Source organism: Thamnophis sirtalis, unplaced genomic scaffold (genome assembly GCF_051295495.1).
Source record: "Thamnophis sirtalis isolate CommonGarterSnake01/CBP01778 unplaced genomic scaffold, rThaSir2_p1.2 scaffold_2, whole genome shotgun sequence".
In the NCBI taxonomy this organism is placed as follows: Eukaryota; Metazoa; Chordata; class Lepidosauria; order Squamata; family Natricidae; genus Thamnophis; species Thamnophis sirtalis.
This window is the reverse complement of record NW_028261382.1, coordinates 167,972,238-167,985,793: the sequence shown is the minus strand read 5'-3', so window position 1 is coordinate 167,985,793 and position 13,556 is coordinate 167,972,238. Positions and strand designations below refer to the sequence as shown.

Here is a 13,556-nt window from a genome sequence, read left to right as displayed (position 1 = left end):
ACAACAGAAACAATTTCCTATTGCAGTATTCTAAGCTGTGTAATTACCAAATTGTATTTTTTTAAAACATCTATCCCTAAAAAAACATCTGAACATAGATGATGCAGCCCTTACCCTGCATGTGAATTTTTTTGGTCTGTGAATAATTTCTCCATTATTATCCATGATTTCTAAGCTTCCACTTTCACTAGAGTTTTCAGAAGAATCGTCTCCTTCCATAACACGTTCTGGGACAGCACCAGTGACACGCATCACTTCAACATGCAGACGGCCTACCACCTGTATTACAAAAACAATATCTTGTTAAAGAGGTCCCTAACATCTAATATCAAAAATGCAGATGAGATACACACACACACACACACACAAAATTTATATATCATACAACTGTATCTTCAACAACTAAAAAAAGAAAAAAAATACATATCTAATATGTTCAACTTTGACACACTACTCTTCTTAAACAACATTGATAAACTAATACTACAAAGATTTCTATGTATGGAAATGACCTTGGAAGAGGAGGAAATCCCATATATCCTCACAGTATATCATTGTATACCCAATTTCAGTGTATTTAAACCTAATATAGCAATAGCAGATTTTTATATACCGCTTCATAGGGCTTTCAGCCCTCTCTAAGCGGTTTACAGAGTCAGCGTATTGCCCCCAACAACAATCCGGGTCCTCATTTTACCCACCTTGGAAGGATGGAAGGCTGAGTCAACCCTGAGCCGGTGAGATTTGAACCGCTGAACTGCTGATCTAGCAGTCAGCTGAAGTGGCCTGCAGTACTGCACTCTACCCACTGCGCCACCTCGGCTATATTAATTAACATATTAATTAACATATTCTAAAATAAATAATTATTTTAAAATCATGGGAGCTCGTTCCAAAGGGTTCCGACCCTTTGGAACGAGCTCCCCGTGGAGATTCGTACCCTCACCACCGTCCAGGCCTTCCGCACAGCCCTTAAGAACTGGCTAGCCCGTCAGGCCTGGGGACAAAGATAGCCGCCCCTCCCGAATGATGAATGAATGTTGCTTATTATTTTTTACTATATGTGTCTACGTCATTGTTTGTATTCCCCTTCCTGATTTTTATGTGAGCCGCCCTGAGTCCCCTCAGGGAAAAGGGCGGCCTATAAATGTTAATAAACATCTAAACATCTAAACATCTAAACATTTTGTATAGATACTGTTCTTTCACTGATATGGCCTTTAAATTAAACACACTAGAACTCTGTGTGCAGAAACTATTTGTCAGCATATGAAATTTAGTTGTTCTCCATATGTCCCACAGATGTCCTGTTGATTTGTGGATATCAACGGATGATTTTTCTTTCCCTCAGGCTTTTTCACTCCGCAGATCAACAATGTAGTGTGTCTGGCATTTTTTCCTTTAAGCCACATCCTTTGCCTTTTCCAACCCTTTGCTAATGGAGACTGCAAACAGCACCACCACCAAATAAACAAAGAGAAAAACAGGAACACAGCAGATGGCAATTCCAACTGTGCTATACATAACATGAGCCATTATTTGCAATTCATTCATTCAGTCAAAGCAGTCATTCACAGGATGTATATGGCTGCCTATCTCATATAATGGTTCCGTGTGGCTCATAACAATCAATAAAACAAAGACACAAACCAGAAGTACCCTTTTTCCTAGACACCAGACCAAACAAGCCTCCCCTCAAAAACCTCATCCTAGCTCAAGTCTTCAAGGCATCCCAGAAAGCTGAAAGGGCAGGAATGTACATGTATAACAAAGATACTCCTTTCATAAACGAAGTGCAATATTTATTATGGATTAAGCCTCACCTCTCCTTGTTGACTAATTATTGGTAATGCATACTGAAGCTTAACATCACAGAAAAGGCACTCCAAAAAGACATTTGCTACGCCAATTAAATTGTGATTTTCTTGGGCTTCATAGAAAGGGTCGCCTCTTTTTCCCGTGAGTCTTTTCATCTATTTTTTTAAAAGGAAGATATGAATTTCAAAGGCATGAAGGGTTTACCAGAATGATTCAACATGGAAATGATGAGCTATATTTTGAAATATTTATCGTTTATTGTAAACAATTACATTGTTTTCATTTTTATCGTTATTCATTGTAATAATTATACTATGTATCACAGCAGAAATATACATATTATTTGCATCAAAATTTATATCAGTTAAAAAAAATTTTTAAGGACCAACAGTTTATTTATCTTTAAAACAGAAACAATATAAAGACTTCAAACCATCTCTATTCTCTCCCAAATACAGAACACAATGTAGTAATTAGGATCGTTTTAACTGTCAGCATAGAAATGTAAATGTAATAATAAAACATAATAATAATGCTTATTTCTTATTGTTAGGCAGGCAATTTATCTTATAATGCCCAACAAAAAACCGTGATATTTCAGAGTACTAACCATGTGATATAGGTAGCATACTGAACCAGACCAGTGATGGTGAACCCTTTGGCCACAATGTGTCAAAAAATTTGAAAATATCTAATTTGAGTCCATTGGGGTGTCACCCCCCCTCCCCCAAAAGGAGGAACAATTATCTCCCCCTCATGTGCTATTTGGGCCACCCTGAACAGCGGCACTGAGGAGCAAGTACAGAAGTTGGGTCTGAAGTCAAAGGCCCGGGCCTTGACTTCAGCTCTAGTGCCACCACTCCCACTCAAAAAGGCACCTCATGCAATTCCACAAGGTATATGAGTTTTGTGGAACGATATGATTGTTCCCCAGGATCAGCTGCGTGCTGTCCGAGCTGTCTCCAGGATCTGCTGCATGCCCTTTTGCGGGAAGTGTTCTCTTTATGGTGACTGACACTTGGCCCTATCTGAGGATGCCCAGGTTGCAGATGGCCTTTGCCCTTGAAGAAACTTCAGAGGATGCTCTTCTGCTGCCTCGGCAACCTCTGAAAACCACCTGAAAGGAGACTCCATTCTTGTGGAACTTCCAGAGTTACACAAGACCGTATTTCACTCTCATGTAGCCACTACAGCTTCCGAAAATCATGAGAATGTTGTGTGCTTTTGAAATTAGTTGTTTTCAGGTATCACATCACTCAAAACATAGTGGTGCAAGTCACCTTTGATAAGCATGTCATAGGTTTGCCATCACTGGTTTAGAATAAACTAACATAAAAAGGAATGAGGTAAATGGGAATCTACAGGGGGCTTTGTGCAAGCATACTTTTATAAATCACATATTAGAAAAATAGTTAAATACCTCCTGAAATTTCTCTTTCCATTCTTGATATAATTCTCTCATATCAATTAATTTGTTTTCTAGCTTTTCAATGGTCCACACCTGAGTGCTTTTTCCTTTTCTTTTTACCTGAATAGCTGGTTCACTGACAATTGCTCCTCTCTGAATAAACACAAACATTTTATTTACAGTATTTATTCGAAGTGCGCACTTCCAAAATCTGCCAAGGTATTCTGGTGTTGTAAAATTATGAATCAACACTGAAAACATCCTCAATAAGAAAATAATACATTATTATGTTGATTAATAATGTTGATCAAATTGTTTATATTTAATAATGTAACATTACCATAATAGCAAAACATTTAATAACAATGTAACATTAATACTTAAAATTAATTTATTAAAACATGAAAGTTCAGTGGCAAAAGCATTTTAAAAATACATATATCTCTCAGAGGCTCAACATACATTTCTTTCTCTTTTTATATTTGAAGGAATATATTTGAGAATCTTTCAAAATTAATCACATGGAACTACTGCAATTAAATGTAGTTTTAAGATTTCATGCATGAATACAAATCGCCCTTACTGAATGTATTGCAATCAACAAAGAATCCTTTATTTTGGCATAATCTTTCATGGTTACATCCACTTCACTGAATACATCACAGTCAGCTATTTGTTAGGGGAGCTGAACATGCGGGCAAAGTACCACAGAGTTTTCTAACAGTCTGTTTTATATGACCATACCAGAATATATCTGCATGTGAAAAGTGGCATGGAAAAGGAAAGCTTTTATCTCATTTTATGTTAAGATTCTATGTTCTGAGTATTCCAGACATATTCATTAATGGAAGTGGTCTGTGCTCTCACTGTATATACAAGTCTTATCAAATGTGAACTAATAAAACATAATGATCACCAACAAGTTTTGTGCAATTGTGATTACCCATGGATATTTCAGTACTTCAGTGCAGTACATGTATTAATCTCTATTTATATTGATATGTACAGGTTACAGAGACAAAAATGAAAGAAGCTGCTTATTCTGGGTGTATAATTGTTCTCATTCTATCCACTTCCTGCACAAAATCAGCCTCTAAATTTTATCTTGAATGCTAAATGATTGTGGACTTTTGGACATGTTATATAAAACTATGTTATATAAGTGGTAAATTTTCTTACTTTTCTGTTGGCATTCAAGTTAGCAGCAGGGATCTGAAGTGTGACTTGATAATCTGTTAGCTTGCTCATTTCCTCAGCTAAAAAGTTTGCTTCCCTTACTAATGCATTGGCTTTAACTATTTGTTCTCTTAGTTTTGCCAAGCTTTGTCGAAATAATTCATCTCTACAAGGGAAACAAGACATAAATATATCAAAAAATGTAATTTAGAAACCCAGTTTCTAAACATTATTTAAAATACTATTGAGGAGACTAGTACATTATTTTTAATAAATTCTCCATGAAAAAGCATGAATTTAATCACCAGATGTAGAGTTCTGATGAAAATTAGAATAATCATGCATCCGGAAAGCATAATAGTACTAACATTAATATATGCAGCATTAATAATTAAAATTCAAATAAATTGCATAAATTACTGTGTTTTTCGGAGTATAAGACACACCGGAGTATAAGACGCACCAAGATTTTGAAGAGGCAAAATAAAATAAAAATTTTGTATCCCACAGACCTCCCCAAAACGGCCTTTTTTTTCCTTCAAAAAAGGGCATGAATAGCCTTTAGGAGGCTTGTAGAGTGCCCTTGGGGGGGGTGGGGCCCCAATGCAAGCAAAAAATGGCCCTTTTTTGTGAAAACGGGTCTGTTTTTTGTGAAAACAGGCCCACTTTTGTCCAAAAAAAGGGCATGTGTGGCCTTTAGGAGGCTTATAGAATGCTCCTCCGGGCTGGGGGGGGGGGAATTGATCAAAAAATGGCCCATTTTTCACTCGTTTCTGCCCTCCCCAGCCCCCAGAAGCACTCTATAAGCCTCCTAAAGCCATGCATGGTCATTTTGGTGAAGGGGACGAGATTTTGGTAGGCAAAAATGCTGTATTCAGTGTATAAGAAACACCCAGATTTTCAGTCTCTTTTTTTGAGGGAAAAGGGTGCGTCTTATACTCTGAAAAATATGGTAATATATTTTTAAAGATGTTTTAAGAGACAGTATTTACAACTAAATTTTCCTGAAAGCTGGAATTTAAATTATTTGATTTATGGGACCAAACTTAAACCACGCAATATTGTCTACAGACTCTATATTTTATTATTTTACAAATAACACATGAACAAAGGTTCAGGGCAAACTAGAGCCTCCTGATAAAATCAAGAGCATTTTCTATTTTTAAACAAATATTTAATCTGTTTTTATTCAATGATTTCAAACAAGAAAAGTCTCTCTAAATTATACCACAAACCAGGATAAAATATTTTAAACGTTAGTATGTAATGGCCACATGGGTACAGTCGGCCAATTCCAAAAATGTTTTAAAAAGGCAACTGGTCTTTTTCTTGGGAGATGTTTCACTTCTCATCCAAGAAGCTTCTTCAGTTTCAAGAAACATCAAGAAAGTTCAGTTGCCTTTTTTTAAAGCACTTTTGGGACAACCATGACCTGAATTATTGAGAACCTCCAAAGACATACAATAGGCCTAACTCAGCACCATTCAAAGGTATGATGACTCTGAACAAGAGCACTTATAATCATTCCTCACACTTGCAACCATCACAACATCCTGCCGTCACAGGATTGTGATTCAGGCACTTGGCAGCCAGCCCTCAATTATCATGTGATCATGTGATCATTGCCATTTGTGATCTTCCAGCTTTCAATAAGCAAAGTCAATGGGGAAGCTGGCAGAAGGTCACAAATGGTGACTACATGACTACAGGATGCTGAAATTCTTCGAGATTTGCCTAATAGCAATAGCAGTAGACTTATATACCGCTTCATAGGGCTTTCAGCCCTCTCTAAGCGGTTTACAGAGAGTCAGCATATTGCCCCCAACAATCTGGGTCCTCATTTTACCCACCTCGGAAGGATGGAAGGCTCACCTGAGCCGGTGAGATTTGAACCGCTGAACTGCTGATCTAGCAGTAGCCTGCAGTGCTGCATTTAACCACTGCGCCACCTTGGCTAATGATAGCAAGGGAACTGCTGCAACTGTTTTGGTAAATCAATGCGATCAGGTGACATCACATTTTATGACCATGTCGCTGAGCGACAGGATGGCTAATCCCAATTACCATTATTAAACAAGGGCTGTTAGAATGAATCAAGGCAGATACAGCCTCTTAGTAAACTGGATTACACAATATTTAAAGAGATCATGCAAAAAAAATCCCCCAGTTCAATGCACAGAAGGCCTCCCAGACACAGCATACGAAAAAATTAATTGCCACAGATTTGAGCAACAAATTAAGTAGATAACCTTTCATATCACTATTGATTCAAAATGATTTCAAGACTTTTTTTTTTGTCCTCCAGCGCAATCTCTTGGTTACTTAAAAACCAATATTCTTACCTTTCTTCTGACCAGAAGTTTATCTTCTGCTGAACAGTCTGGTTACCATCTGAAAGGCTGCCATCACACTGCTGATAACGCCTCTCTGGAGAAAGCTGTTGCCTGAGCTGTTCCAGCTCCCGCTCATACATTATCCGCTGCTCTTCCAAAGCACTACGTTTTTCTTCCAAATATTGTTTCTCCAATACCTGGACCACATTTTGCAATGGATCTAGACAGAAATGAATCCACGCCATTTTAGAAATTACTTCCTATGGGAATGCTTAATCTAATGTTATCACTTTCTGAAAATCCTCCTAGGCTTCACCACAATATGCACTCATCTGATTAAAATACTCATCCCTATATGCATTTTGCATAGTTTGGCTCTGATATTACTTAACATGGAACATTTTCATACATTCTTATAGCTACAATGTTTTAAAGTGGAATAAAGGACATGACACTCCCCCCCCCCAAAAAAAGTAGTATATATTCTAGAAAAATGCACAAGACAGACTCAATTTCAAAGATTAAATCCCATAAATTTTCAGGAAATATAATTAGGTTCCATCTATCAGGGGGGAAAAAATAACCTTGGGAAAAAGTACTTCAAATTTTCTATTAGAACATCTACTTACAGAAAATCACTATAATCACAGATTGTCTCTTTTTTCTTATTTATCAAGGCAAACCAAAAATCTGTCTATTCCTGTTTGGTTATCAGCATCCTTGAACACCATTTTCTCACCATTGCTGTTTAGCATTTTCATTATAACTTCCATTTGTGCAAATTCATAGTTATAGTCTGGTTCTGAAGAAGCTTCGCTGGCTGCATCTAAATCCAGTTCTGTTTCATGTTCTTTTTCTTTTTCAGAGTCTTTAAAGCAATCTCGACGCTTTCTCTTAGGAAGATTAATTCTATGTGAAAAATAAAAAGGTATAAAATTGCCAACATGATTTTTAAATAAACTTATATGAAGGAACTGGGGGCAGCAGGAACAGACGTACTTGCTCCAGAACACAGGAAGCAAAACATGCGATTATAGTCCTTGCTCAACCTATGAAATGTGAATACAAAAGTATACTACTAGCTGCCCACCAAGCCTTGAAATGTCACTAAATGGTTACTATGGAGGATCATTATGGAAGACAGCCTTGTACTAGAAGCAGGAAGCCAGGTTGTATTATGGTAGAGATTCTTAGATCATGGAAAATTACTCCCCAAGGAGGTACCCAAGGAGTAGCCTGGGGATAACGGAAAAGTTTATAGTTTCTTGTGAGTCAAGGATCCAGTTTGGAACTGTTACTTCAGAGATATTTATATAAAGCAAAAGCCCCTAGGTTTTTTTGTGGGGATAATGTTATTATTTAATCTCTGAAAGGGGGTAATTGGGTCAAACATTCTAAAAACCACTGTGTTGAAGTGTCAGTCTTCCTACAACCAATGGATTAAATGCTGATAACCAATCTAACTGAATTTAGATTAAATTAATTTCAAATTCTTTTCTATATAGTTGTCAGAGTTATAAAATAGCTTAAAAAATATCAAGTGGGCTGAATAAAATCCTAGAAATAGTTGCTGGAGCTTATATACTGTACCACTATCTCAAACTGAGAAAAACTAATTCTGAACTTTCAAATGTAGTAACTTTGAAATTAATGCTATTTGGAATTATCCTTTGCAAGCAAAGCAAAACCATTCACTTGTATATTATCTATATAAATAAGGTAAACTCAACAAAATATTGACCTTGACTTTTGGTGGTTTCATGGACAAGTCCACGTTATTTTTCTTCACAGGAAAAATACGTGCTTTGCTGCTATCTTCTTCAGGGATGCTTTTTGGACTTCAAAGTCTGGCCAATGGTATTCTCAGGGGTCTCTCATCAGCGCAAAGTACAATCCCGTTGCCCTCATGCTTAACTTTATGACATCAGAAAAGGGTTGGCTAGGTATTGCTTTGCTGCCCAGTATTACAACTGAACTACTATGGAACATTAAATACAAGTACCTAAAAAAGTGGTTGTTTCCCCATAAGATTCTATCTCCATGCCACAGCTGAGTCACGGAACATATCAGTGTGCCATTCACGCATGATCTGAAAAATAAAACACGTTTATAAGACTAAAATCACTCTTCATATTCAAGTTCCCACACTCTAGTGTGGATAGTACTTCAACAAAGTCCAGTCTACTAGGGCAGTGTTTGTCAACCTTGTCAACTTGAAGATGTCTGGACTTCAACTCCCAGAATTCCCCAGCCAGCAAATGCTGGGGAATTCTGGGAGTTGAAGTCCAGACATCTTCAAGTTGACAAGGTTGACAAACACTGTACTAGGGAATTATTCTAGTCTGTAAGATCAAGCAGGATGAGTAAGCACTAGATATTTGCTCCCTCTTTCTATGGGAGAAACAGAAAGCTTGGTTATGTCTCTTCCCTCTTTTGTCCTTTAGTGAAAGAGTGTATAATCACTGCCATTTTGGCTGTGAATTTGCCCTCATTCCCCAACAATCTGGGAAGGGTTCCAAATGTCCCCTTAGACAGGCTATATTTAGTAAGTGCTGAATTGACCAGCCATTTCAAATCACTGCTGGGTCACTATGATATTAAACTAAATTGATGCAGCTCACTGCTTGAGAGGCTAAATACAATTATGTGGCCATTAAATGTAATGGAATACAGAAGTTACAAATCTCTCACTTCCCTAGTGTCTTTGTAGGCTGCCTGCCCCAAGACTTCATCCAAGTGATTTGATTTGATGCTAGAATAGCTTACACTCGACCCAGAAAAGCTGCTTGTAGCATGTATGGTAGAAGCAAAGAGAAAAATAAAAAGCTGAAAATCAGAAAACTGCTTAGCTCATCTGGTGAGCCACACAAGGGGTGGAAATGAGTGGGTAAGGAGAACTTGAGTAAACTTTCTAGAAAATATCTTAACCAGGACACCCCTGAACTTCAATATCTCTGCTCTTCTGGAAAGTCTATAGAAAGCTCTTTCTAAGCCACCCCAAAGTGAAGGTTGCAATGGAGTGGAGATAGGGATTTCTGCACATGCTTGGGGGGCAGAATTGGTGTGTGGCTGTATAAATAAACAAGGGCAGTCCTGAAGAGAAAAATGATTTGACTCTTGCACATACAGGTGACCAGTTGGAAGGTATAAATTATGGCCTTACACACCCCATAGTAGAATCATACGATACTTCTCCATTAGACCACCCAACTCCCCATTGAAATGAGACCTATAAAGTCATGAGAAACTCATGCTGCAGATGCTCCATCTGAATCTGATTGTTGGTGGCTGATTGTATGAAGTTCTACTGAGGTCTTATAATTACAACTAGAATTACTTGATAATGAGCAGCCCTCATCAAAGGCTACCATTTTATCCCTTACTAACTTTCACTACTGGTATCTTTCTGTATTTTACAACATTTTGCAAACTAATGAGACAGAATTTTTAATAGCTTGTATATTCCAGTTTTGGGAGCATATCAATAGGTTACTCATTTTCTTAACTTAATACAAACATGAATAAAATAAAAATAGTAACTTTGTGTTCAGTGTTAAATCATCAAGGATTTAATTAAGACTTCAATTCTTCCTGACAAAAACATGTTTGCCTGCAGTACATCCCTGCTATAAAAAAATGGGGAAATAGCCAATGCAGTGCATGTATTTAAGTAACTGGGTCACAGGCTGTTTACTGCAAACCATCTGCAGAAACCTAGTTTAAATCTCCTTAATGAGACATTTACTTAAATCACTTCAACTAATATGAATTCTTCTAATATGCGGTTATTCTGTGAAAGTAAAGTTTATTCCCCGTATAAGCTAAAAGAAATACAATATACCTTTTCATCTTCAATTTGCAATGTAATTTTTAAAAAGTAGCTTTTGTATAATATTCTACTCTGCTCATAAACAGAGGCACATAAACCAGGAAAATAAATAATTTTCCATCTTAATTTTCTCAAGCAGATGATATTTAGGCACAATTTCTTTGTTTTGTGTCTGACAATATAAATAATCCTTAGTACTTCAACTGTAAAAAAAAATCCTCATTTTAAATTCATTTTCCAATCATAAAGAACTTAATTGCTTTTTCCATAAGAATCAACAATGAACTGACTCAATTGATTGTCATTGTAATTCTGTAATGTAGTTTGTGCTTATTTAGAAATCTTGGATGAAACACAAATTAAACAAAGTTTATTTATTTATACATTTTTTCCAATGACATGCCTCTTTATTGTTGCCAGTCAAAATGACTAATTCTGCACAATGCAACTCTTATCATAACACTGAATTCCATCTGTTTGGAATATTTTTGTTGTTAAGCCTGAAACTTTCATGGTGACAAACTCAGGTCTTATACAAAACCACAGTGAAACTAATTTTCTATATATTTACATGTTTCCAAACAGCTGGCCTTCTCCAGTTAAAGAGTAATAATATTTGTGTAAATTCTCTCTAAAGCAATTATACTAAAATCCTCCTGAAAAATACTTTCCTGCTTTGTTTTTGCTTTCAAAAGTGTCAAAAGTGTAACTAATGATAAATGTGTAGGGGAACACAAATCAGCACTCAATCCCAAAATTACTGATACTAATATCTGCATGATGTGAAATACGGAGGGCTCTTAACCTCCAAACTACTTGGAACCATTAGGCACAAACTTTGTGAAATGTATGCACGCTGTCAAGTTTTTTCTGAGGGAAGAAGTCAGGAACAGAAATTAGTACTAGCTAGAATAAACTGTAGCTTTCAAAGTTTAGGCAAGTTTACAAAGTCTTCCTCTCTTTGTTAATGCAAGGTCCCTTTGTTTAAATTACAAAGGCTCCCAATTTTACAGATTCCCTTACCTTGCATTTTCTTTTGGTGAGAGAGAAACTTCTCCATCTAGTGCAATGTCTATCTCACAATGTTCTGGTTGAATTCCTATCCCAAATAGCTGTATGTCCTGTGAGGTATCCGCACCAACCCTGGTGTGGTCCTGATTAAGACAAATAGAGTGAAAATAAAATCTGCTGTTTCTATCATCCCAAGTAAAGATTTATAAATTACAATGTATGTGCAATCTAGTCCAAACTCAAAATGTTTATATTTACTGTAAAATGTGAAATGGGGGATATTGCATCTTTCTACAGAGCACTGCCTTAAACTCCTTTAAGTTTCTCTTATTTAGTTCCTCCGTGCCTCATGTATACCGAGAGGAAGTATATCAGAAACAGCTCTTTTGAAATCTTTGACAATCACATGAGAAAGCTTCATATGCTAGCCTGTCATAAGGGATTCATTAAACACTAACTAGTGTTTCATACTTTCAAAATACAGGTAGTCCTCAATTTATAACAATTTGTTTAATGACTATTCCAAGTTACAATGACACTGAAAAAGTGACTTATGACTGTTTTTCACGTTTACAACTTCTGCAGTATCCCCACGGTCATGTGATCAAAATTTGGACGCTTGGCAACTGGTTCATATTTATGCTGCTTGCAATGCCCCACCCAGGGACAGTCGATCACTTTTTGTGACCTTCTGACCAGCTAAGTCAATGGGGAAGTCAGGTTCACGTAACAACCATTTACTAACTTAACAATTGCAGTGATTCACTTAACAACCGTGGCAAGAAGGATCGTAAAATAGAGTAAAATTCACTTTAAAATGTCTTGCTTAGCGACATAAATTTTGGGCTTAATTGTGATCTTAAGTTGAGCAATACCTGTAATACCTGGGTGCAGTAGTCATGGTAATCTTCCTCCCCCCTCCCCCCAAATCCTGTTCGACAAACATCAATAAAAGGAAGCTTTAAAGAACTTGTAAGTGTGGATTATTATTGTTTTTTTACCTTTAAATAATAAAGCAACAATTCATTGAGTGCAGGATCTGCATTTAAATTCACCAGATAACATTTGTCTTCTCCCATCTTGATGCCCGAAGATTCAAGAGAAATGCCCATGCTCTCTAATTGCTTTTGTCTTTCCTGTAAAATTCATAGAAAGTTTGAAGTAAAAGCTGTTAATTATCTTCAAAACAGTGAACTTAAATATTATAAACTGTGTCCAAAAAATCGCAAGTGGAAGAAATATACTTGCTAATACTTCTCTATAAATACTTATGCCACAGTTCATGCAATACAGTGTTGGGTATTGAGTAAGATTTGCCATTCGAGCAGAACCATTTTTGGTATAGTGTTCAATTATCACACACCCGCACACCCAATTTCACTATGAGCAGAATCACTGTTCTTCAGTAAGAGATAGAGAAGAACAGCAAATGTGGAGAAACTAAAAGTGCTCAGTTTTCCTTGAAGAACTTGTACAGATACTAATTTTAATATAATGTAGAATGAACAGTTGCATTTTTCTGTTATAATGAGAAATACTTGCCTTCAAAATGCTGTGACTACCTACAACATATATAAGATTCAAAGTCTCTTCAACCCCAGCACTGTGTAGTGGCTCTATAATATTATTACAAAAATTAAAAATATGTTGTACCTGGAGCATGTTTAGGAATACAAATGTAGGCCAATTCATTTAAGTACTAAATGCATAAATACCTGTGCAATTTCTTCAGTTTTTCTTAATTTCTCTTCCCAGGTAATGGTGAGTTCTTTTATTAGTTTTTCAGATTCCTCCAATTTTTCCTTTAATTCTGGTGCTTTCATAGACTTTAATATTCAAAATACACTTGTTACAACTTTCTCAAAATTCCAGAATGGTTTATACAAAATATTTTCATTTCAAAATTATAATTAAACAAATTGGAAAATAGAGAACACAGATCAAATCACTCTCTTAGGGTATATTTGTAAACTGCAGACAA

General features: G+C 36.4%; 1 protein-coding gene across 8 annotated transcripts in view; it reads right to left on the bottom strand.

The window, feature by feature from the left end:
• KIF13A (kinesin family member 13A) overlaps positions 1-13,556 on the bottom strand; it is a 79,419-nt gene that overhangs the window by 40,596 nt on the left and 25,267 nt on the right. For all 8 annotated transcript variants that reach the window (XM_087707406.1, XM_087707403.1, XM_087707404.1 and 5 more), the window contains 10 exons: positions 13,291-13,401; positions 12,577-12,711; positions 11,588-11,718; positions 8,738-8,824; positions 7,475-7,644; positions 6,745-6,955; positions 4,406-4,568; positions 3,239-3,379; positions 1,824-1,973; positions 115-279 (listed from right to left, as the gene is read on the bottom strand). In XM_087707406.1, the coding sequence (XP_087563532.1) occupies positions 115-279; positions 1,824-1,973; positions 3,239-3,379; positions 4,406-4,568; positions 6,745-6,955; positions 7,475-7,644; positions 8,738-8,824; positions 11,588-11,718; positions 12,577-12,711; positions 13,291-13,401 (1,464 nt within the window). The remainder of the gene's footprint in view (positions 1-114; positions 280-1,823; positions 1,974-3,238; positions 3,380-4,405; positions 4,569-6,744; positions 6,956-7,474; positions 7,645-8,737; positions 8,825-11,587; positions 11,719-12,576; positions 12,712-13,290; positions 13,402-13,556) is intronic.